This window comes from Monodelphis domestica, chromosome 3, assembly GCF_027887165.1.
Source record: "Monodelphis domestica isolate mMonDom1 chromosome 3, mMonDom1.pri, whole genome shotgun sequence".
Lineage (NCBI taxonomy): Eukaryota > Metazoa > Chordata > Mammalia > Didelphimorphia > Didelphidae > Monodelphis > Monodelphis domestica.
In genome coordinates, this window is record NC_077229.1 from 115,565,645 (window position 1) to 115,586,080 (window position 20,436).

General features: G+C 37.3%; 1 protein-coding gene across 1 annotated transcript in view; it reads left to right on the forward strand.

Moving 5' to 3' along the window:
• Positions 1–20,436, forward strand: part of COL22A1 (collagen type XXII alpha 1 chain) — a 564,322-nt gene that overhangs the window by 521,813 nt on the left and 22,073 nt on the right. The window contains exons 52-58 of the mRNA XM_056823025.1: positions 6,841–6,894; positions 9,755–9,808; positions 11,525–11,569; positions 13,011–13,064; positions 15,707–15,760; positions 17,254–17,307; positions 18,464–18,535. Coding sequence (XP_056679003.1) covers positions 6,841–6,894; positions 9,755–9,808; positions 11,525–11,569; positions 13,011–13,064; positions 15,707–15,760; positions 17,254–17,307; positions 18,464–18,535 — 387 coding nt within the window. The remainder of the gene's footprint in view (positions 1–6,840; positions 6,895–9,754; positions 9,809–11,524; positions 11,570–13,010; positions 13,065–15,706; positions 15,761–17,253; positions 17,308–18,463; positions 18,536–20,436) is intronic.

Below are 20,436 nucleotides of genomic sequence, written 5' to 3' on the forward strand. Positions count from 1 at the left end.
GAAATCATAGAAACAATTAACAATTTCGTTGAAGAAAATGACAACGGCGAAACATCCTTTCAAACCTTATGGGATGCAGCCAAGGCAGTACTTAGAGGAAAATTCATATCCCTGAGTGCATATATTAACAAATTAGGGAGGACAGAGACCAAGGAATTGGAAATGCAAATCAAAAAACTTGAGAATGAACAAATTAAAAACCCCCAGAAGAAAACCATACTAGAGATCCTAAAAATTAAGGGAGAAATTAATAAAATAGAAAGTGACAGAACTATTGAGCTAATAAACAAGACTAGAAGCTGGTACTTTGAAAAAACAGACAAAATAGACAAAGTACTGGTTAATTTAATTAAAAAAAAGGAAAGAAGAAAGGCAAATTAATAGCATCAAGGATGAAAAGGGGGATCTCACCTCAAATGAAGAGGAAATTAAGGCAATCATTAAAAACTACTTTGCCCAACTATATGGCAATAAATATACCAACCTAGGTGATATGGATGAATATTTACAAAAATATAAATTGCCTAGACTAACAGAAGAAGAAATAGTTTTCTTAAATAATCCCATATCAGAAATTGAAATCCATCAAGCCATCAAAGAACTGCCTAAGAAAAAATCCCCAGGGCCTGATGGATTCACCAGTGAATTCTATCAAACATTCAGAGAACAGTTAACCCCAATATTACACAAACTATTTGACATAATAAGCAAAGAGGGAGTCCTACCAAACTCCTTTTATGACACAAGCATGGTACTAATTCCAAAGCCAGGCAGGCCAAAAACAGAGAAAGAAAACTATAGGCCAATCTCCCTAATGAATATAGATGCAAAAATCTTAAATAGGATACTAGCAAAAAGACTCCAGCAAGTGATTAGAAGGGTCATCCACCATGATCAAGTAGGATTCATACCAGGGATGCAGGGCTGGTTCAACATTAGGAAAACTATCCACATAATTGACCACATCAACAAGCAAACCAACAAGAATCACATGATTATCTCAATAGATGCAGAAAAAGCCTTTGATAAAATACAACACCCATTCCTACTAAAAACACTAGAAAGCATAGGAATAGAAGGGTCATTCCTAAAAATAATAAACAGTATATATCTAAAACCATCAGCTAATATCATCTGCAATGGGGATAAACTAAACCCATTCCCATTAAGATCAGGAGTGAAACAAGGATGCCCATTATCACCTCTATTATTTGACATTGTATTAGAAACACTAGCAGTAGCAATTAGAGAAGAAAAAGAAATTGAAGGCATCAAAATAGGCAAGGAGGAGACCAAATTATCACTCTTTGCAGATGACATGATGGTCTACTTAAAGAATCCTAGAGACTCAACCAAAAAGCTAATTGAAATAATCAACAACTTTAGCAAAGTTGCAGGATACAAAATAAACCCACATAAGTCATCAGCATTTCTATATAATTCCAACACAGCTCAGCAGCAAGAACTAGAAAGAGAAATCCCATTCAAAATTACCCAAGACAAAATAAAATACTTAGGAATCTATCTCCCGAGACAAACACAGGATCTATATGAACACAACTACAAAACACTTTCCACACAACTAAAACTAGACTTGAACAATTGGAAGAACATTAACTGCTCATGGGTAGGACGAGCCAATATAATAAAAATGACCATCCTACCCAAACTCATCTATCTATTTAGTGCCATACCCATGGAACTTCCAAAAATTTTTTTTACTGATTTAGAAAAAAACATAACAAAGTTCATTTGGAAGAACAAAAGATCAAGGATATCCAGGGAATTAATGAAAAAAAACACAAAGGAAGGGGGTCTTGCAGTCCCAGATCTCAGACTATATTATAAAGCAGCGGTCATCAAAACAATTTGGTACTGGCTAAGAGACAGAAAGGAGGATCAGTGGAATAGACTGGGGGCAAGCAACCTCAGCAAGACAGTATATGACAAACCCAAAGATCCCAGCTTTTGGGACAAAAATCCACTATTTCATAAAAACTGCTGGGAAAATTGGAGGACAGTGTGGGAAAGATTAGGCTTAGATCAACACCTCACACCCTACACCAAGATAAATTCAAAATGGATGAATGACTTGAACATAAAGAAGGAAACTATAAGAAAATTAGGCGAACACAGAATAGTATACATGTCAGACCTTTGGGAAGGGAAATACTTCAAAACCAAGCAAGAATTAGAAAGAATTACAAAATGCAAAATAAATAATCTGGATTACATCAAATTAAAAAGTTTTTGTACAAACAAAACCAATGTAACCAAAATCAGAAGGGTAGCAACAAATTGGGAAACAATCTTCATAAAAACCTCTGACAAGGGTTTAATTACTAAAATTTATAAAGAACTAAATCAATTGTACAAAAAATCAAGCCATTCTCCAATTGACAAATGGGCAAGGGACATGAACAGGCAATTCTCAGCCAAAGAAATCAAAACTATTAATAAGCACATGAAAAAGTGCTCTACATCTCTTATAATCAGAGAGATGCAAATCAAAACAACTCTGAGGTATCATCTCACACCTAGCAGATTGGCTAACATGACAGCTATGCAAAGTAATGAATGCTGGAGGGGATGTGGCAAAGTGGGGACATTGATTCATTGCTGGTGGAGTTGTGAATTGATCCAACCATTCTGGAGGGCAATTTGGAACTATGTCCAAAGGGCGATAAAAGACTGTCTGCCCTTTGATCCAGCCATAGCACTGCTGGGCTTGTACCCCAAAGAGATAATGGACAAAAAGACTTGTACAAGAATATTCATAGCTGCGCTCTTTGTGGTGGCCAAAAATTGGAAAATGAGGGGATGCCCTTCAATTGGGGAATGGCTGAACAAATTGTGGTATATGTTGGTGATGGAATACTATTGTGCTAAAAGGAATAATAAAGTGGAGAAGTTCCATGGAGACTGGAACAACCTCCAGGAAGTAATGCAGAGCGAGAGGAGCAGAACCAGGAAAACACTGTACACAGAGACTGATACATTGTGGTACAATCGAAGGTGATCGACTTCTCCATTAGTATCAATGCAATCCCTGAACAATCTGCAGGGATCTAAAAAAAAAATACTACCCACAAGCAGAGGATAAACTGTGGGAGTAAAAACACCGCTGAAAAGCAACTGCTTGACTACAGGGTTGGAGGAGATAAGACTGAGGAGAGACTCTAAATGAACACTATAATGCAAACTCCAACAACAGGGAAATGGGTTCGAGTCAAGAACACATGTGACAACCAGTGGAATCATGCGTCGGCTATGGGAGAGGGAAAGGCGGGGGGGGGGGGAGGGGAGGGGAGGAAAAGAAAACAATCTTTGTTTCCAGTGAATAATGTATGAAAACGACCAAATAAAATAATATTTAAAAAAAAATAAATTTGCATTTGTCTAATAAAAATGTTCAGAATGTTTTTTTCATATGACCATATATAACTGATTTCCTCATCCATGAACTACCTATTCATGTCATTTGGCCATTTGTCAATTGTGGAATGATTCATTCTCATAAAATTTTTAAAATTCTCTATATTTGAGATATGAGATCTTTTACCTGAGAAACTCTATCATTTTTTCCAGTTTTCTGATTTCCTTTTCATCTTAGCTACATTACTTTTATTTGTAAAAATCATTTAAAATTTAATGTAATTAAGCATCCATTTTGTATCTCACAAAGCTTGAACAATGTCTCAAAGAATGAGAAGGATTTATGAGGCAGGAGAAAGTGGGGACATGATAGTTCATGTCCTCAAACACAGAATGTGGGTGGGGCAAGAAGAAATCACTATTAGAATATTATTCAGAATATTAGACTATTGTCTAGTTGTACGATTAGCAATAAGTCAATTAACCTCTTTGTACCTCAGTTTCCCCATTTTTTGGAATGTGGATAGTAATAAATATAGTTACCATCTCACAGTATTGTTTAGAGGAGAATTATATGAAATGACCTATGTAAAACATTTTGCAAATCTTTCTGACTTAGTCAATGGGTAATTAATAATTGGCATTAATTGGGATAACCTAGGTGCATTAGGCTTGGATCAAGATGACTTTAATTCAAATCCTGCCTCAGAAATTTACCAAGCCTTGTGACCCTGGACAAGTCATTTGTTTTTTTTATGACCCTTAGTTTCCTCATCTGTAAAATAGGGGAAAATAATAACACCTACTTAATAAGATTTGGTGAGGGTTAAATGAGTTCACCTATGAAGACTCTTTAAACAACTTGATGCATCATCATATAAATGCTACCTATATATTAATAAGTGTTCTTTTGGTCATTCTGTTATAAAGGATAATGGTTTTTTAATCTTGTTAGTCCTTGCCTTTGTTGATCACTATCATTTTTTAAAAATATTGACTAAGCCAGGTCTTGGAGACATTGGGATAATACACCACAAGTCACTGATTTGGATTCAGAAGACCTGGTTTGAGTGCTTATTTGGTCACTTATTTGCTTTGGGACTTCATATAAGTCACCCCCTGCCTGAATAATAGAGATAATAATAATAATACCTCAACTACCTATAACCACACTGTTCCATATAATGAAAAACAGCTTAGACTACTTGTTTGCACTAGGACGATCATTTAGAATCTACATCCCCAATCATATCACCATCGAACCATGTGATCAAGCAGTTATTTTTCTTCTGTATTTCTGCTCCCACAGTTCTTCCTTTGGATGTGGATAATGAATTTTCTCATAAATCTCTTTTAATCAGTACCCTTAATCCCCACCCTTATTATGCTTCCCTTTCTGCCCCTTCCATTTTTGTTCCCTTTTATTTTCCTATTATTTTTTAGAATCTGTTAAGTTCTCTCCCCCTTCTCTTTCCCTCCCTTTTTGTACTCCCCACCCCACTACCTCTCTTGGCTTTCCTTTCTCACTTTCTTTGTAGGGTAAGATAGAATTTGATACCCCAAGGGATCTAGATGCTCTTCCCTCTTAGAACTGATTTCATTGAGAGTATTACCTATTAGCTCTCTCTTCCTCTCCTTCTTATAATAGTATTCTTCACCTCTCCTTCCCATGTGCCTCTTGGTGTGATATAGATTATCCTATTTATCTTATTCCTTCAAGTTTCTCTTGGTGCCATCTTCTATTGTCCCCTCCCTTTTCTTTTTTTGCATATCATCTTATACCATTCATTACCCCAATCTCTACCTGTGAATGATTCTTCTAATTACTATAATAGTGAATATAATTTTTGAGAGTTACAAATAACATTTTTCCATATTTTAATATAAACAATTTGATCTTATTGAAGCCCTTAAAGAAGAAAATTTAAAGTAATTTTTTTTCCTTTACCCTCTCTTATTTACTTTTTCATGTTTCTCTCAATTTTTGTGTTTGGATATCAAACTTTCCACTTAATTCCGGTCTTTTCTTTACAAATACTTGGAAATCTTCTATTTTGTTGAATGCTCATACTTTCCCCTGGAAGTATATAGTTAGTTTTGATGGGTAGGTGATCCTTGAATGAAGATCCAATTCTCTTGCCTTTCAGAATATCTTATTCCAAGCATTGTGGTCCTTTTGTGTAGAAGCTGCCAGATGTTGTGTAATTCTGATTGGTACTCTCTGATATCTGAATTGTCTCTTTTTGGCTTCTTGTAAAATTTTCTCCTTAGCTTGGAAGCTCTTGAATTTGGCAGTTACAGTCCTGGAGGTTGTCTTTTGAGGAGTTAGTGTAGAAGATGTTCTATGAACTCTTTCAATGTCTATTTCTATTTTGCCCCCTTGTTCACGAATATCAGTCATATTTATAAAATAAATTTCATGTAGTTTCCTATGTATTTGAGAATTTAGACCTTCATTGGAGAAATACTTCAATTTTTTTTTACTTTACTTTTTCTATGGAACCTTTTGACAAAATATAATTTTCTTGATTATCTCTTTCAATTAGGTCTATTTTTGTTTTTGCATTGTCCAGAATCATGATTACCACTCCTGCCCTCTTCACTAAAGCTGAAGTATAATGGACTGCTCCAGCCATGCATTTCAACTGTCTATGTCTTTCTGTCTCAAGTGTGTCTCTTCCATACAACATATTGTTGGATTCTGGTTTCCTATCCATTCTACTATCTAAATTCATTGTATAGAAGAGCTCATCTCATTCACATTCACAATCATGTTCATTAACTGCATTTTGTTCTATCTTATGCCCTTCTATTTATCCTTCTCTCTTTTTATCCTGTCCCTGCTCAAAGGTCTGTCTTGCTTCTGACCCCAGCCTCCCACCCTTTCCTCTTCTCCTCTTCTCCTCCAGTCTCCTACACACACACACACACACACACACACACACACACACACACACACACACACACACAACACATATACATAGTCAGTTGGTTATAGAAATATATATATATATATGTGTGTGTGTGTGTGTATAGACTTCCCCCTTGAACTAGCTACAAGGATAATGAGGTTCAAACAATTCCCACCCACTCCCATTTTCCCCTTCTCCATAAAAGTGAGAAAATTTGCTCCATTATACCTCTCTCTTCTCCCTTCTCCTTTATTTTTAAATAATAATTCAGAGTTTTTTAATTAATTAATTAATTAAATTAGGTAATAATACATAGAGTATTAAGGTTTAAGAAGAACCTTAAATACATTATTTTATTTGATTCTCAAAGCAAACTCATGAGGTAAATGCTTTTGTCATCCACATTTTACAGATGAGGAAACCATAAGTTCAAAGAGGTATTTTGAACCTATTTCTATTCAATCTATTCAATTCCAACTCTCTATCTACTATTCCAGGCTTTCTTTTTCCCCTTTTTCTTTGACCCACTAATCTCTTTGTGTTAAACTTCTAGGGTGAAGAAGGGAAGGAAGGCAAAGATGGAAAGCCAGGAGCCCCAGGTGAACCAGTAAGTGCCTGAAGTATTTAGCAACACACTTCACTGGAGTTATTTAAGTAGAAATAGTATGCTTTGTTGTCTGGAATTTTATGAAGGGAATTTTTCTTCTCTCTATTTTATTCTCAATTTTGAATATGGAATTTTCTTCTCAGTAATAGGATGGACTAAAGTCCATTCAAACTCTGAGATTCCATGAGTCTATAAACAGATCATATTTACCTCATTGGCATATGCCCTACTTTCCCTATGAGACTTGAATGAAGAAGGAACAACCACAATAGAAATTCATAAACGTTTAGAATTGGAAGATACTTTTGAAATCTTGCAGTCCAACCTTGTACATTTCCCACCCATTTTAAAGAGAAGAAAACTGAGGGTTAGAAATGTTAAATGCTTTATTAGAGACAACTAGCTATCTCAGTGGATAAGGCACTGGATCTAGAGTTGGGAAAACCTGAATTCAAATATGATCTCAAATTTTAAATTTGATAGTTGAGATAGATCAGAAATGTCAAAACTCATGCCTGAAAGGCTGCATTCAGTGGGCAAGAACCCTTGAGTGGGCCCCAAACCAGATTAAAATGTAAATGAGATATGATTTACACAACAAATATAAATATAATGAAACATAGAGAATGTTTATTAATGGTTTTCCAAGTCAGTTTCTGGCCTATTAGAAAACCATTTCTGTTTCAGTCTGGCACCAGCCAGATCTCTAATGAAGGCCTCTTCCTAGTTCTAAATCCCATGATACAGATTATACAAATTTTGGTGATTTTTTTTTTTTTGAGGGCAACTAGGTGGGGCAATGTATAAAGCAATATGCTTGAAATCAGCAAAACTCATCTTCATGAGTTCAAATCCAGCTGTAGGCACTTATATGACTCTGGGCAAGTCATTTAACCCTGTTTGCCTCAGTTTCCTCATCTATGAAATGGGCTGGAGAAGGAAATGGAAAACCATTCCAGTATCTCTATCAAGAAAACCCCAAATGGGGTCATGAAGAGTCAGACACATCTGTAATAACTCAACTTTTTTTTAATTGGGGGATAGATACTGATTTTATCAGTATAATGAATGTCCCATGGGAAAATTCCATAAGCTGATGCACCTCCTTTGTAAATGAATGTCTTAAAGGGGTTAAGTGATTTATCTGTGTTCACAAAGCTTGTTTATGTCAGAGGCTATAGTAAAAGTAGGTTTTCCTGAATTCAAAGCCAGTTTTCTATCCACTAGAACATATTGCTACTGCCTCAATTGTCATGAGACCTGGATTTAATTCCCATCTCTGACATTCCCCACCTGCATGACATTGGACAGGTCCCTTACTTACCCCAGGCTTTAATTTATTCATCTGTAAAATGAGAGTTGGACTAGATGGCCTCTGTAGTTCCTTCTAGCTCTAGATCAAAGATCTTATCAAATATAAGTATTGCTAGCATTATTATCATTGATTCATACACCCATAGAGCTAGAAAAGAAGAGGAAGGATATCTAGTCCCCCTCCTTTCCTTTGACAAATGGAGAAACTGAGGCAATGGGTGGCTAAGTGACTTGATCTATTGACTTGACTATTAAGTAGCAGAGTCCAAGATTTTGTTTCCAAGCCCTATGTCCTTTTTGCTCACCATGCTTTCTCTGCACCTTTTAAACCCATAGGTCTATTTTAAAGGTTCTTTTATGCCATATTGCTAGATTACCTCCATTATCATTAGTCACTGTGCACCAATGGCAATACAACAAAAAATACATTACCATAGAAGACAGAAAGCATTTATAACAGACCTTCTCCAGTGGGACCAGATTGATGAACCATTTCAGACAAAGGTCCAACAAGGTGCCGCTGTATTAATTTTCTTCAATACTTGCAGTATTTCTGATTGTATCAGTATAGATCTTCACTCCATCAGTACCTGAGTAGATGTCTGCATGAGTCTCTGAAGCCAAAATAATAATTTTAGCATCTACTGGCCAGCTTTCAGGGGCTGAGCCTGCATGAATTTAGGCAGGTTAATCTTGAAACTTCAGATGCAAATTTGATGGCCATTCCCAGACTCAGAGAAAGCACAGAGCTGGCCAGTTAAGAAGGATTTCTCAGGGCTTGTGCTCTGCTGTCATAAGGCCTTTGAGAAGAACCAGGAGCTCCCTCTGGCCCAGACTGAGGCAATGGAGGAGGAGATTCACAAATGAATAAGAGTCATAACTATAACAGACCCTATTTGTATATTATTTTATATTTAAAAGATATTTCTGACAAAGTTTCTGATTTCCAAAGATCTCTATAGCCCTAGGAAGTAAGTAGTATATTATTATCTTTGTTTTGTAAAAGGGAAGAGGAGATGGGAATAAGTATTTCCTGAGTGATTTCTATGTGCTGGGCACTGTGCTAAATATTGGGGGTACAAAGCCAAAAGAAGACCTCTATCCTCATGAAGCATACAATTGAGCAGAGGGGGAAATGTACAAACAGATATATACAGAGCACTCTGCCAGGCAGTTGAAATGTAAAAATTGAAGTCATTCTATACCTTAAAGAGATTTAAAGCTTAATGGGGGATGAGATGGGAAATGCAGTATTGAATGCAAACAACAGTAATACAAGATAGAATATAATTCGGTGCTATTGGGATGGTCAAACAGAAAAATAAGAGATTAATGGAGGATTTCTTACTTGTGGGAGAAAAGGTGACTTTCAAAAAGAGATGCCACCTCAACTGGGTCTACAAGGAGAACAATTCCAATAGTGAGGGATATATGGTGATGTTATTATTGATGAGGATAGATTATCCTAGTTGCCATGGAAGGAAAGGATTTATAATGGTATGAATTCCTTTCTCTCCTCTTACCTCCTCCACCCCAATCCCATCAGGGTCCTTCAGGAGAACCAGGCCTTCCAGGACAAGATGGCGCCAGGGGACCACCTGTAAGTACCAAAACTTTTTGTCTATAATAAATCTTATTTGACAAATTCAGTAGCATTAGTAGACACCAACACTTAAAGATAAAATAAGCCTCATTCTCTGAATAGCAGCTTTGGAAATTAGATGTGAATACTTATTTTGAGGTATAATATATGAATAGGGGTAGGGATGTAGAAAATTTTACCCCTCATCCTAAGCACATGTATAACATGACATCATATTTATTTTAGTAGTAGTCCGCTGAATAATGAAATGAACAATTTTCATTGAGACATGCAATCCCATAGCTTCAGGGTTACAGCCAAGGTTTGGAGAATGAGAAGGGGGGATTTACAAACAGAAGATATTTGTATGAGTAATTTGTCAGGGCCAGAGCTCAGAGAAGAGTCAGGGTCACATATTCTTTGAAATTTAAATGTAAAATGGATCTCAAAAATATTCTAGTACAATTTCTTCACTTGACAGATAAGAAAACAGAAGTCCAAAGAAGTAAATGGATTTGCCTAAGGTCATACAACTAGTTATATAGCCAAGTGGTACAACCAGAGAGCATTGAACATTGAGCAGGAAGACCTGAGGTTAAATCTCGTCTTAGGCTATGTAACCATGCTCAACTCATATGACTCCCATGAGTCTGTGTGTCTTCATTTATAAAATAGGAATGAAAGATCACAGGATTATTGTGAGGATCAAATGAGATGATAATGGTGATGATAATAATATCTAACACTTATAAAGCACTTGCTGTTTGCCATGCACTGGGCTAAGCGCTCTTAAAATTATTATCTGGCATGATCTCACAGCAATCTGATGAGGCAAGTACTATTCTTATTATTATCATTATTATTATTATTATTTTACATTTGAGGAAACTGAGGTAAACTGAAGCTAAGTGACTTGCCTAGAGTTGCATAGCTAGTAAGTATCTGAGGCTAAATTTGAACCCAGGATATCCCATCTCCGGGCCTGATGCTCTACCTGTTGTACCACCAGCTATACAAATGCCAGCGATTATTATTGTGATTGTTGTTGTTTTCCATTGACCAGGGACCTATTGAAGAAATCAAAACAGAGAAATCCTAGGACAGAATTAGAGTTGAAATGTACCTTAAAGGTCATCTATTCCAGCCACTTGCTTTAGAATCTTTATTATTTCACCTCCAGCTAAGCAAATAAGATGAGATCTAATCATTGTTCATCTCTTTTCAAGCCATCTTCCTTTATAGAGGAAGCTTTCACATTCTGCTCTTTTAATCTTTGATCTCCTAACAGAGTCTAATATCAAAGTGGAAAATGATTGGACTATTTCAACTGTCCAAATGCTTGTCCTACATTCTCCAAAGCCCTGAAAGATTTTCTGGGTTGTGTGTGTGTGTGCATGTGTGTGTTCACACGTGCACACATGCACAGAGGCAGTCACCATAAATATAAAGATGTAGTGTAGAGTTGTAGATTGCCTCATGCTACCTTTGATCAAAGATCCTTTTCCTCAAAAGGTTCTATCTCTAGCTGCCTTTGGAGGGAAACGTGCCAGGCTAGTATAGGAAGAGTTCAATATGGTAGACTGGGTTGGAATGACTTGAAAATTGGACTCTCTCATTGATAAGAGTAAGACTATATGTGACTATGTTGTAGCATGACACCCACATATATACTCTAAGAATTTCCCTCTATGGCAGAATTGTTTTTGATGAAAAATTTAATCTTTTCTCTTCTAGGGATTCAAGGGACACACAGGAGACTCTGGTCCGCCTGGCCCTAGGGTAAGTCAATCACTTGATCTTAGAATCAGAATGAGCAGTCTTTCTAACTCTGGGGACAGCTTAGTCATCTTAGAATTTCAGAACCAATTCTATTCCCTCTTGTCATCCAGGAAAGTGACAGGGAGCTTTTTAACATAATTGATCTTTTAAGACAATATTACCATCCTTTCTTAGCCTGGTTTTTCTAAATGTTTTGTTTTAGAAGACAGTCTGATATGAGAATGAATCCAGACAAGTAGAGCCTTTGCCAGATATGGTCTGTATCAATGGCATCAAGTAACAACCGCATATGGTTGGCATGGGAATGGGCCTATGGAATGTGCTCAATAAATTCTGACACATTCATTGATTGGAAAAAGCACTCTCTGAGAAATACCATATTCTTTTATCATTATCATTAATTTCAAGTAACTTGAATAAACATATATTAAGTGCCAACTATTTAGACTCAATAATAATTTATTAAACACTTAATATATGCCAGATATTTGTAGCAATGCCACAACCAAAACACAACAGTTCCTTTCATCAGGACCATGTATTTGTATGACAACATGTGCCTCTGAATATACAGGCTATCCCAAAAGTCTTAGAGCAGTTGTTAAGCTCGTTGATGCTTGGAACACTCTGTATAGAGATTAGACACAAAATGAATGTGAGATAGTTTGGGGAATGGATATAATGCACTCACAGCTGAGTGGGGGGAGATGGTAGACCAAACAAAGACTTTGTGGAGAAAGTGGTACATGAGCTGAGTCTGAAAGGTTAGCAGAGATTCCAAGACTTGAAAGGAAGCATGGAGCAAAACTGATGCAAAGGCAAAAAGGGGATGAAGGAGGTATTGTGTGTATGAAGAGGAAAGTAGGACTTTCTGCCCAGATCACAGACTGCTTATAAGAGAATAATGTGGAAAAAGATAAAAGCCTAAATTACAAAAAAAAATTAATGAAAAACAGAGCAATTCATATTTGATCTTCAGGTCATGGGGAACCACTGTGGTTTATTGAATAGAGGAATGACACAGGCAGACCAATGCCTTAGGATAACAATTTTGGTATATTTGTGAAAGGTAGATTGACCCTAGGTTAGGTTAAAACAATGAAAAGTAGCCTAATCCTTCCTCTCAAGAGCTTTTAGACAGATATAAAATATAAAATAAGTCATAAATGCAAAGGAGAAATCCATAGAAACTAATACAATTTTGGGTATCTTATAAACCTCAAAAGCCTAGCTACTGGGAGAAGGACTCACTATTCAACAAAACCTGTTAATCACACAAACACACAAACATACACACGCATTTAGGATTGTCACAAACACAGTCTTTACCTGGTCCCCTCAATTTCTTTTCTCAGGAAACTTCCCAGAAACATCTTACACAAGGATAGATGTTTCCCACTGTTTCTTCTTGTAATTAAGATCTTTTTTTTTTTTCTTCCAGGGAGAGGCAGGAGCACCAGGCCCTGAAGGCAGGGAAGGGTCACCAGGGAAAGATGTAAGTGCACTCACTGCCTGTCTATTGAAGGTAGAGTGGGAGAAAGAAGTTTCATTCCTGGATTGCACATGATGACCCCAGATCCAGCAGCAAGGATACAGAGACCTTGGGATACGACATGAAATTGCTGACAGCCCAAGCCCCCCTTCATAGCTTCTGTGGCTGAGGATAAAGCATGGGTCTGAAAAGCCAGAGTATCATTTCCTGGATTGGGCATTTATATTAAGAGAGGCATCAACATAGCAGGATAAACAGCTAGATTATTTCAAATTCTTGAATGTTGAAAGATTAAAGCCTTTACAATGAGTTATTTCCCTACTTTCTCATTTCTTTCTCTTCCTAAATTATAACTGCATATGTATTATTACTTTCATTTTTTTGTTTTATGGATTTTCGTGATTAAATAATCATCAAGTAGCCAGAAGCCCCTATATTTAATAGTCACCAAGCATTGACTAAGCACCTTTAGTGTGCTAACTTCTCTGGCTTCCTGCCAATTCCAGATAAAATCTTACCTTCAAGAAGTCTGTTCTGATCCCCCTTAATATTAGTCACTTCACTCAGTTGATTATCTCCAATTGATAGTGTACATACCTTATTTGTATGTAGTTTTCATCGAATGGTAAACTCCTTGAGAACAAGGATTGTCTTTTGGCTTTCTTTGCATGCCCAGGCTCTTAGCACAGTGCTTGAGACTCTCAAGGTGGTTCATAAATGTGTGTTGACTAAATGGCTTCCAGGCACCATGCTAAGCAATTAAAGATGTAAAGAAGGGCAGAAACATGATCCTTGTCCTAAGGCGCTCCCATTTTAATGTATTACCATGCAAAAAACATTGTACAAACAAGACATTTACAGTGAAAATGAGAGGGAAGGCATCAGCAGTTGGGTGTGTGGGAGGATAGCAGGAAAGACTGTTATGGAAGATGGGATCTGAGATAAGTCCTAAAGAAAGCCAGAAAAGCTAGGAGGCAGAGGTGGGGAGGGAGAGAACATGACAGGGATGAGGGACAACCATTGCAAATACATAGAGCCTAGAGATGGAGTGTCTACTGAGATAAATAGCAAGAAGGCAGATGTTACTGGACTTGGACTTATGTGGATGATGGGTGAAGTATAAGAAGATGGAAAGGTAGGAAGGGGTCAGGTTCTGAAGAACCATCATAGACAGATGAGAATTTCCTTGTATGCAAATTACCTATGCTCATCTTTGAGCAAGAACCAGTTTGAGGCTAGGGCCATGTTGGAAACCTTTTACAATACTTCCTCACAATATTCCTGGGAAGGAGATAACACAGATATTAATGCCTCCAATTTCTTGATTAGAAAAAATGAGACCCAGAGACTTTAAGTGACTGCCCCAAAGTCACATATTTAAATAATTACATAAGCCAAAATACTAGCCATGATTCCTAATTTCCAGGGAATTTCTACTACTCCATTATCTCAGGGAAGTAATTAAGGGTCACTCCATTCTGAAGACTAAAGACCCAAGTTACAATGCAACAAGAACTTTTTTTAAAAATAATTATATAAGGATAAAAACAAATTTTAGGCATCATAAATTTAGGGTTGGAAAGGATCTTGCAGGTCATTAAGTCTTATTCATCTCAATTTATGGATAAGAAAATTGAGATTCAGGAAGATTTAGCAGCATACCTTGATATCTGAGGTGGGATTCAAACCCAACTCTTCCTGACTCCAAGTCCCAATATCCTGTTCATTTTTAAGCAGTTTGCCCCTGGAGTATATTGTTTGGTCAGAACAGAAAGATAAGTCTATACTTTAAAAAATCTTCTAGGATTTAGAGCAGAAATAGACCTTGAACATGATATAAACATATCTGATCATTTCACAGATGAGGAAACTGAGTCCTTGAGAAGTTAAGTGACTTTTGTAGTATCATAGAGCTTATAAGCAGTGATGCTTGACATCTGATTCCAGATCTGGTGTGCTTTGAAGCATAAGGCAAACCAAATATAAACCTTTAAAATGGAGTCTTAAATTTGGTGAGAAACTTGGAAGTCATCTATCCCTATGTTGAGGTTAAAGTAAATAGATTTTAGCTCAATATAAAACAAACAAACAAACAACAACAACAAAACCCTAATACTTTCTAGCAATTAGACCTGTCATGGCTGTGCTCTAAGGTAGTGAGCTCTCCAGCACCATTCATATCTCTTAAATTATGTTGTAGTAGAAGGAGCACTGGATTTCAATTTAGAAAACCTGTGTTTGAGATCTGGATCTGCCACATATTACGTTTGGGACTATAGACAAGTTACTGAATTTTCTCTAGACCTCAGTTTCCCTATCTGTAAAAGGAGAGTTCTGTCAGATGATTCCAAAGATCCTCTAAAATCTTATGATTATTTTGTTTAACTATTTATTAATCATTGGCATTATTTTTGTTATTGGTTGGAAATATCTAAGCATTTGAATTTGATAATTCGGGTTTTTCCTTAGTTCTTCATCCTGTTTCTCATTAGAATCTGATCATTTTTTCCCCAACCTGAGCCTAGTGGCCAATGTTTTCTTTCAAGGATGCTTTAAGTCCTCTTAGCCACATCACTCTTTTATATACCTTTCTCCTTTCCTGGGGTTATTTTTAATCAATAACTGGATGTCTTATTTTTTTCTAGGGTGACACTGGACCCACAGGGCCACCAGGTCTTCGGGGACTTAGAGGAGCACCAGTGAGTTATATGTTTTCTTTTGCATCTATTTCATTTTGTCAGCAAGACCATCCTAAAGGAGGTGTAAGACTTCAGCCAATAAAAAGGTTTCATTTATCTAGAGAGCACTACATTTTACAAAAAGCTTACTTCACAAAACTCTTTTTGATGGAGGCAATTTAAGTATAATTATCTCCATCTTACAGATGGAGAAATTGAGACCCACAAAATGAATATGACTTAGACAAGGTTAAAAAGTGCCAAAACTGGGGCTTGAACCCAAGTCCCCTGACTTCATGTCTATCCCTTTTTCTGCGATGCCATGTATTCCCTCTGTATGTAGAGTTTTCTCCCTTCTCTATCCCATCATTGCTTTCATCCATGGGAAATCAAGTTAAAATGAATATCAGCAGCATCTTGAAAGAAGGAAATATCAAAAGATAGCCTGAGGGAAGCATATGTAATGAGGCAGCCCCACAAGTGTGCTTTGTTATTGGTGGGAGGTTTAGGGACTAATGTGTATGTATGTATAAAAATGATAGATCCTCTTGAAGCACAGACTGGCAGAACCACCCCTGTTTCTCTCATCAGCTGCCTCCTTAGTTTACTTCCCAGTCTTAGCAGATCTGAATTGTCCAAAACGTATGCAAAGGGTAAGACTCCAGGGATAGCCCTGCTTGTAAGGTTCTGGACTGACAAAGGTGTCAGGGAGCAGGTTATCCAAGTCACATTTTAAAAGCTCTGGAACATTCAGAACAAATGGTGGGTTTGGGTTGGGTTTGTTTTATTTGGGGGTAAAGGGAGATCCAGATCTCTGATTTCATCAAGGTAAGGAGTTCAAAGAAGAAACTCTTTCTACTAAAGCAAATCAGCAACTGTTCTGCAACTTCCGATCTTAAAAAGTTGCCTGGAACACTAAAGTTAAGAGACTTGCCCAGGATCATACAGCCAAGTAGTACGTGTCGGACCTGGGACTTAAATCTAGGTCATCTTGATTCTGAGGCCAGTTCTTTGTCTCCTATGCCAAGAGTTCCCAAAGGTTTTAGGTGCTTGCATCTCTTGGCTTTTAGTAAACCTTCTTAACCCTCTATTTAATATGAAAGGAAATAAGCTCTAGAGTTTGCCAGGCAGGAAACATTTATTTATTTATTTGGTCAAGAAACATTTATAGAATATCTTCTATGTTCTGGAAGCCATATTAAGAACTGGTGGTACAAAGAAAGGTAAAAGATAACCCTTTATTTTCAGGATAAAGGATACTGAACATAAGAAATAAAATAAAGGCATTCAATAACTTCAAGAGGATAATAGAATGACTTATAGTCTAATGGATCAGCATGAAGAAATGAAACAATTATTAATTCCAACAGGATAATATAGCAATTTACTAAATATTCCCTCTAGCCCTTATTTTGCATAGGAAAACGGGAAGAAGTCAGGGGGTGGAAGGGATTGGTGTCACAGTGGTAGAAAAGGGTGGCTGCATTCTTATCTATATTTTTTTCCATCCGCAGGGTAAAAATGGATCTCCCGGCTCTCCTGGAGACCCTGGCCAACCAGGTAACCCAGTAAGTACCTGTCAAATGCCAAATAAAGGAAGAAATAAGTAACTTCTCCAATCCAAGCCAGCTACAAACCATTTCTTTTGGTTTCCCATTTGGCTTTGGATGACTTTTGGCTTTTCCTAAAAGTTAAATCCATCCTGAAAAGATGTAAATTTTAACAAACAATGACTTTAGAGTCAGAAGACCTAAGTTCAAAAGCCACCTCTGATGCTTACTGCCTATGTGGCTTTGGCCAATTCTCCAAACCACTGTGGACCTCAGATTCCTCACCTGTTAAAATGAGGGTATTGGACAAGATGCCCTTGGACACCCTTTCCAGCTCTATGATCCCATGATTTAAAAGGAGCCATTCTCCAAAGAAGATGTCTCCAAATATACTTTTGTTAGGTTTATTATCATGCAGATGGCTTTCCTTTATGTACTTACTAGGTGGTTCCAATTCAAATTTTGTTATTCTATGAGATGCTTTGGGTAGTGGTTTCATTTTCATGTGGTTTCAAATTTCATCAGAAATTATGTGTAACTCTCCAAGATGATTGTCACTTCACCTAGAATTGCTAATTGAAAAAAAAAATACATTGTTAGTATCCAGGCTTCTTACTTACAGCATAGAGGTTATGAGTCTATCACTGCACCTCTATGCTATTCCATTTTCAAGAATAGAAGTTGTCCAAAGCCTAAGTTCCATCAAGTTTTGTCTCCTCATTCCAACTAGCTGCACAAAAACTAAATCTTCTATCCTTTCCCTGTTGTCTTGCCTTTTCTTTCCTACCACTCCCTGCTATCTCAGGAGATAGATGTCCTTCATGTTTTGCATTTCCTCTAAAGAGCTTATTATGTATTATAATTCTCTTTATGTGTCCAGGGATCTCCAGGTAAGTTTAAGACAGTACCTATTAAACTGTGGGCTCCATGTGGGCGGCGATCATATTTTATATAAAGTACATATGTGCCTGGCCCTCAGCATAGTGGTCTATATAGAGCAAGAACTTAATGTCTGTTCATTTTGATTAAATCAAATTCTATGTCTCCATCTTAAGGTATATTAAATGCTCATGGGTTTTCTTGGGTCTATTGCCATAGAGGAAGAGAGTATGACTAGGACTGATCTGGGTTTTTTTGTGCTTGTTGTTGTCTGTCTGTTTGTTTGCCTTTGAAGGGGCAGAAAGGAAACAAAGGAGATAATGGCAGCCCAGGACTTCCAGGATTCCAGGGACCTCGGGGACCTCCAGTAAGTAAAACGCTCCACAGTGGAAGTCATAGTTTTTTGGCCCTGGCTAAGAAGCTCCCTGGACTGGATGTCTGGTCTAAAGGCTTCACTTTTCACCCAGGCTCGATTTCTCATTGACTAGCTCCAGGAATCACACATCGCCATCTCTTCCAGCAGAAATGGGCAGGTGTTTGCTCACAGGCTAATAGGTCTTTTGAATCCCATGTGACCTTAGAGATCATCTCCTTCAACACTCTCACTTTATAGAGGAAGAAACTGAACCACAGAGTTAAGCATTTTGCCAAAGGCTCAAAAAATGAGAGTTGAATTATTGTCACTTTGGGGGCAGCTTAAGAAGAGGGTGAAATCAGATATACTAAAATGAATTCACATGTCTAATCTTTGCTGCTAGGAAATTCAAAATAATTCATCACACTCCTGCTCCTATCTCTGCTGCTTAGAACGGAGTCTGAAGTGGTTTTTCAACAATAGTCCCCAAAAGGAAGAAATAGGTTTGGATCTTAAGACAGCGTTAGACACACACAGAATACACCAATGGTGCAGGCTTAAGTTTCATCACTATAAAATGGGAAAAATGCTTGCGTTGCCAAATTGTAGAGATTCTATGAGAAAAAATGCATTTACTAGGTATAAAGGGATATAGAAATATGTACTAATATAGTATAGTATAGTGGTAGTCTCTCCGTGACCGAGAATGACAATTGTCTTTGTGCATTATCATCTATTGATGTACCCTCATGTGGCTTTGGAGTCCAAAGACTGAGGCGCAGAGTTTGTGGCAGAGTTTTTAGTACAGTGTATCTTTGTGCACACTGTACTAATATAAGGGAAGAATTATTTACACATCTTAATGCTGGGGCAGTTGGGTTAGAAGGAGAGGGAAAGACACAGGAGGCAAGAAAAACAGAGCTGTAGTGTGAAGCACAGGCGTCAAACATGGTGTGTGGCCAGCAACATTCTGGAAAGCAGCCCAGGCCAGAATAAAAGGTCATTGGAGGCAGCAGCTGGGTGGCTCAATGGATGGAGAACCAGGTCTAGAAACAGGACAGAGATTCAAATCTGACCTAAGACACTTCCTAGCTGTGTGTCCCTGGGCAAGTCATTTAATCCCCATGGCTTAGCCTTTACTGCTCTTCTGCCTTGGAGCTATTATACAATATTAGCTCTAAGATGGAAGGTAAGGAATTTTTTTAAGATAACTGAGAAATATTTAATAAATATAAATCAATCACTGGGGAATCAATCGCTAAATAGTGAGTTTCACCTCTATAGGTGTGTGGGAAGCAAAGGTTCTCTAGCTATGGACGGGTGGAACAATAATTTCCAAATATCTCTGTATTGTTTGCTCTATATCCTTAGAGAGGTCATATGCAACAGTGAAAAGAGTAAGACCCAGGAGGATTAAAATCAGCGCTTTCTTGTTAACTAGCCGAGTATAAAACAGAAACAAAAATGCTACCCAGAACCTTCCCCTGGCCTCATTGTCCATAAAGTGTGAAAGAATAGGACAGGAAGCATCTAAGGTCATTTCCTTACTGATCTTATAAATGTTTATTGAATAAATATTCAAGGATCCCATCACGTGTTTCTCCCTCTCAGACATCAACACTAGAGAAAGATGGAAGTAAAAAGACAAGAGGGGGAAGGAATATGCCAATCAGATGGCTCCATTCTGATAACTATTAAGGCAACAAATCATGTAGTCTCAAGACAGCTTTGTTTGGATAATCTGAGGCAGAGAAGGTGCTCATGGGAAGACAGAATATCTGGTTGGATGAATAAATTGCTTTCCAAGCACTTACCTCCCTTCTTCTAGATACCACAATACTAGTAGTCATGCCACACAATTAAGCTCTTTATTACTGTCTTAGTTATTTAGTGCCCAAGTTGGGTAGTGTATT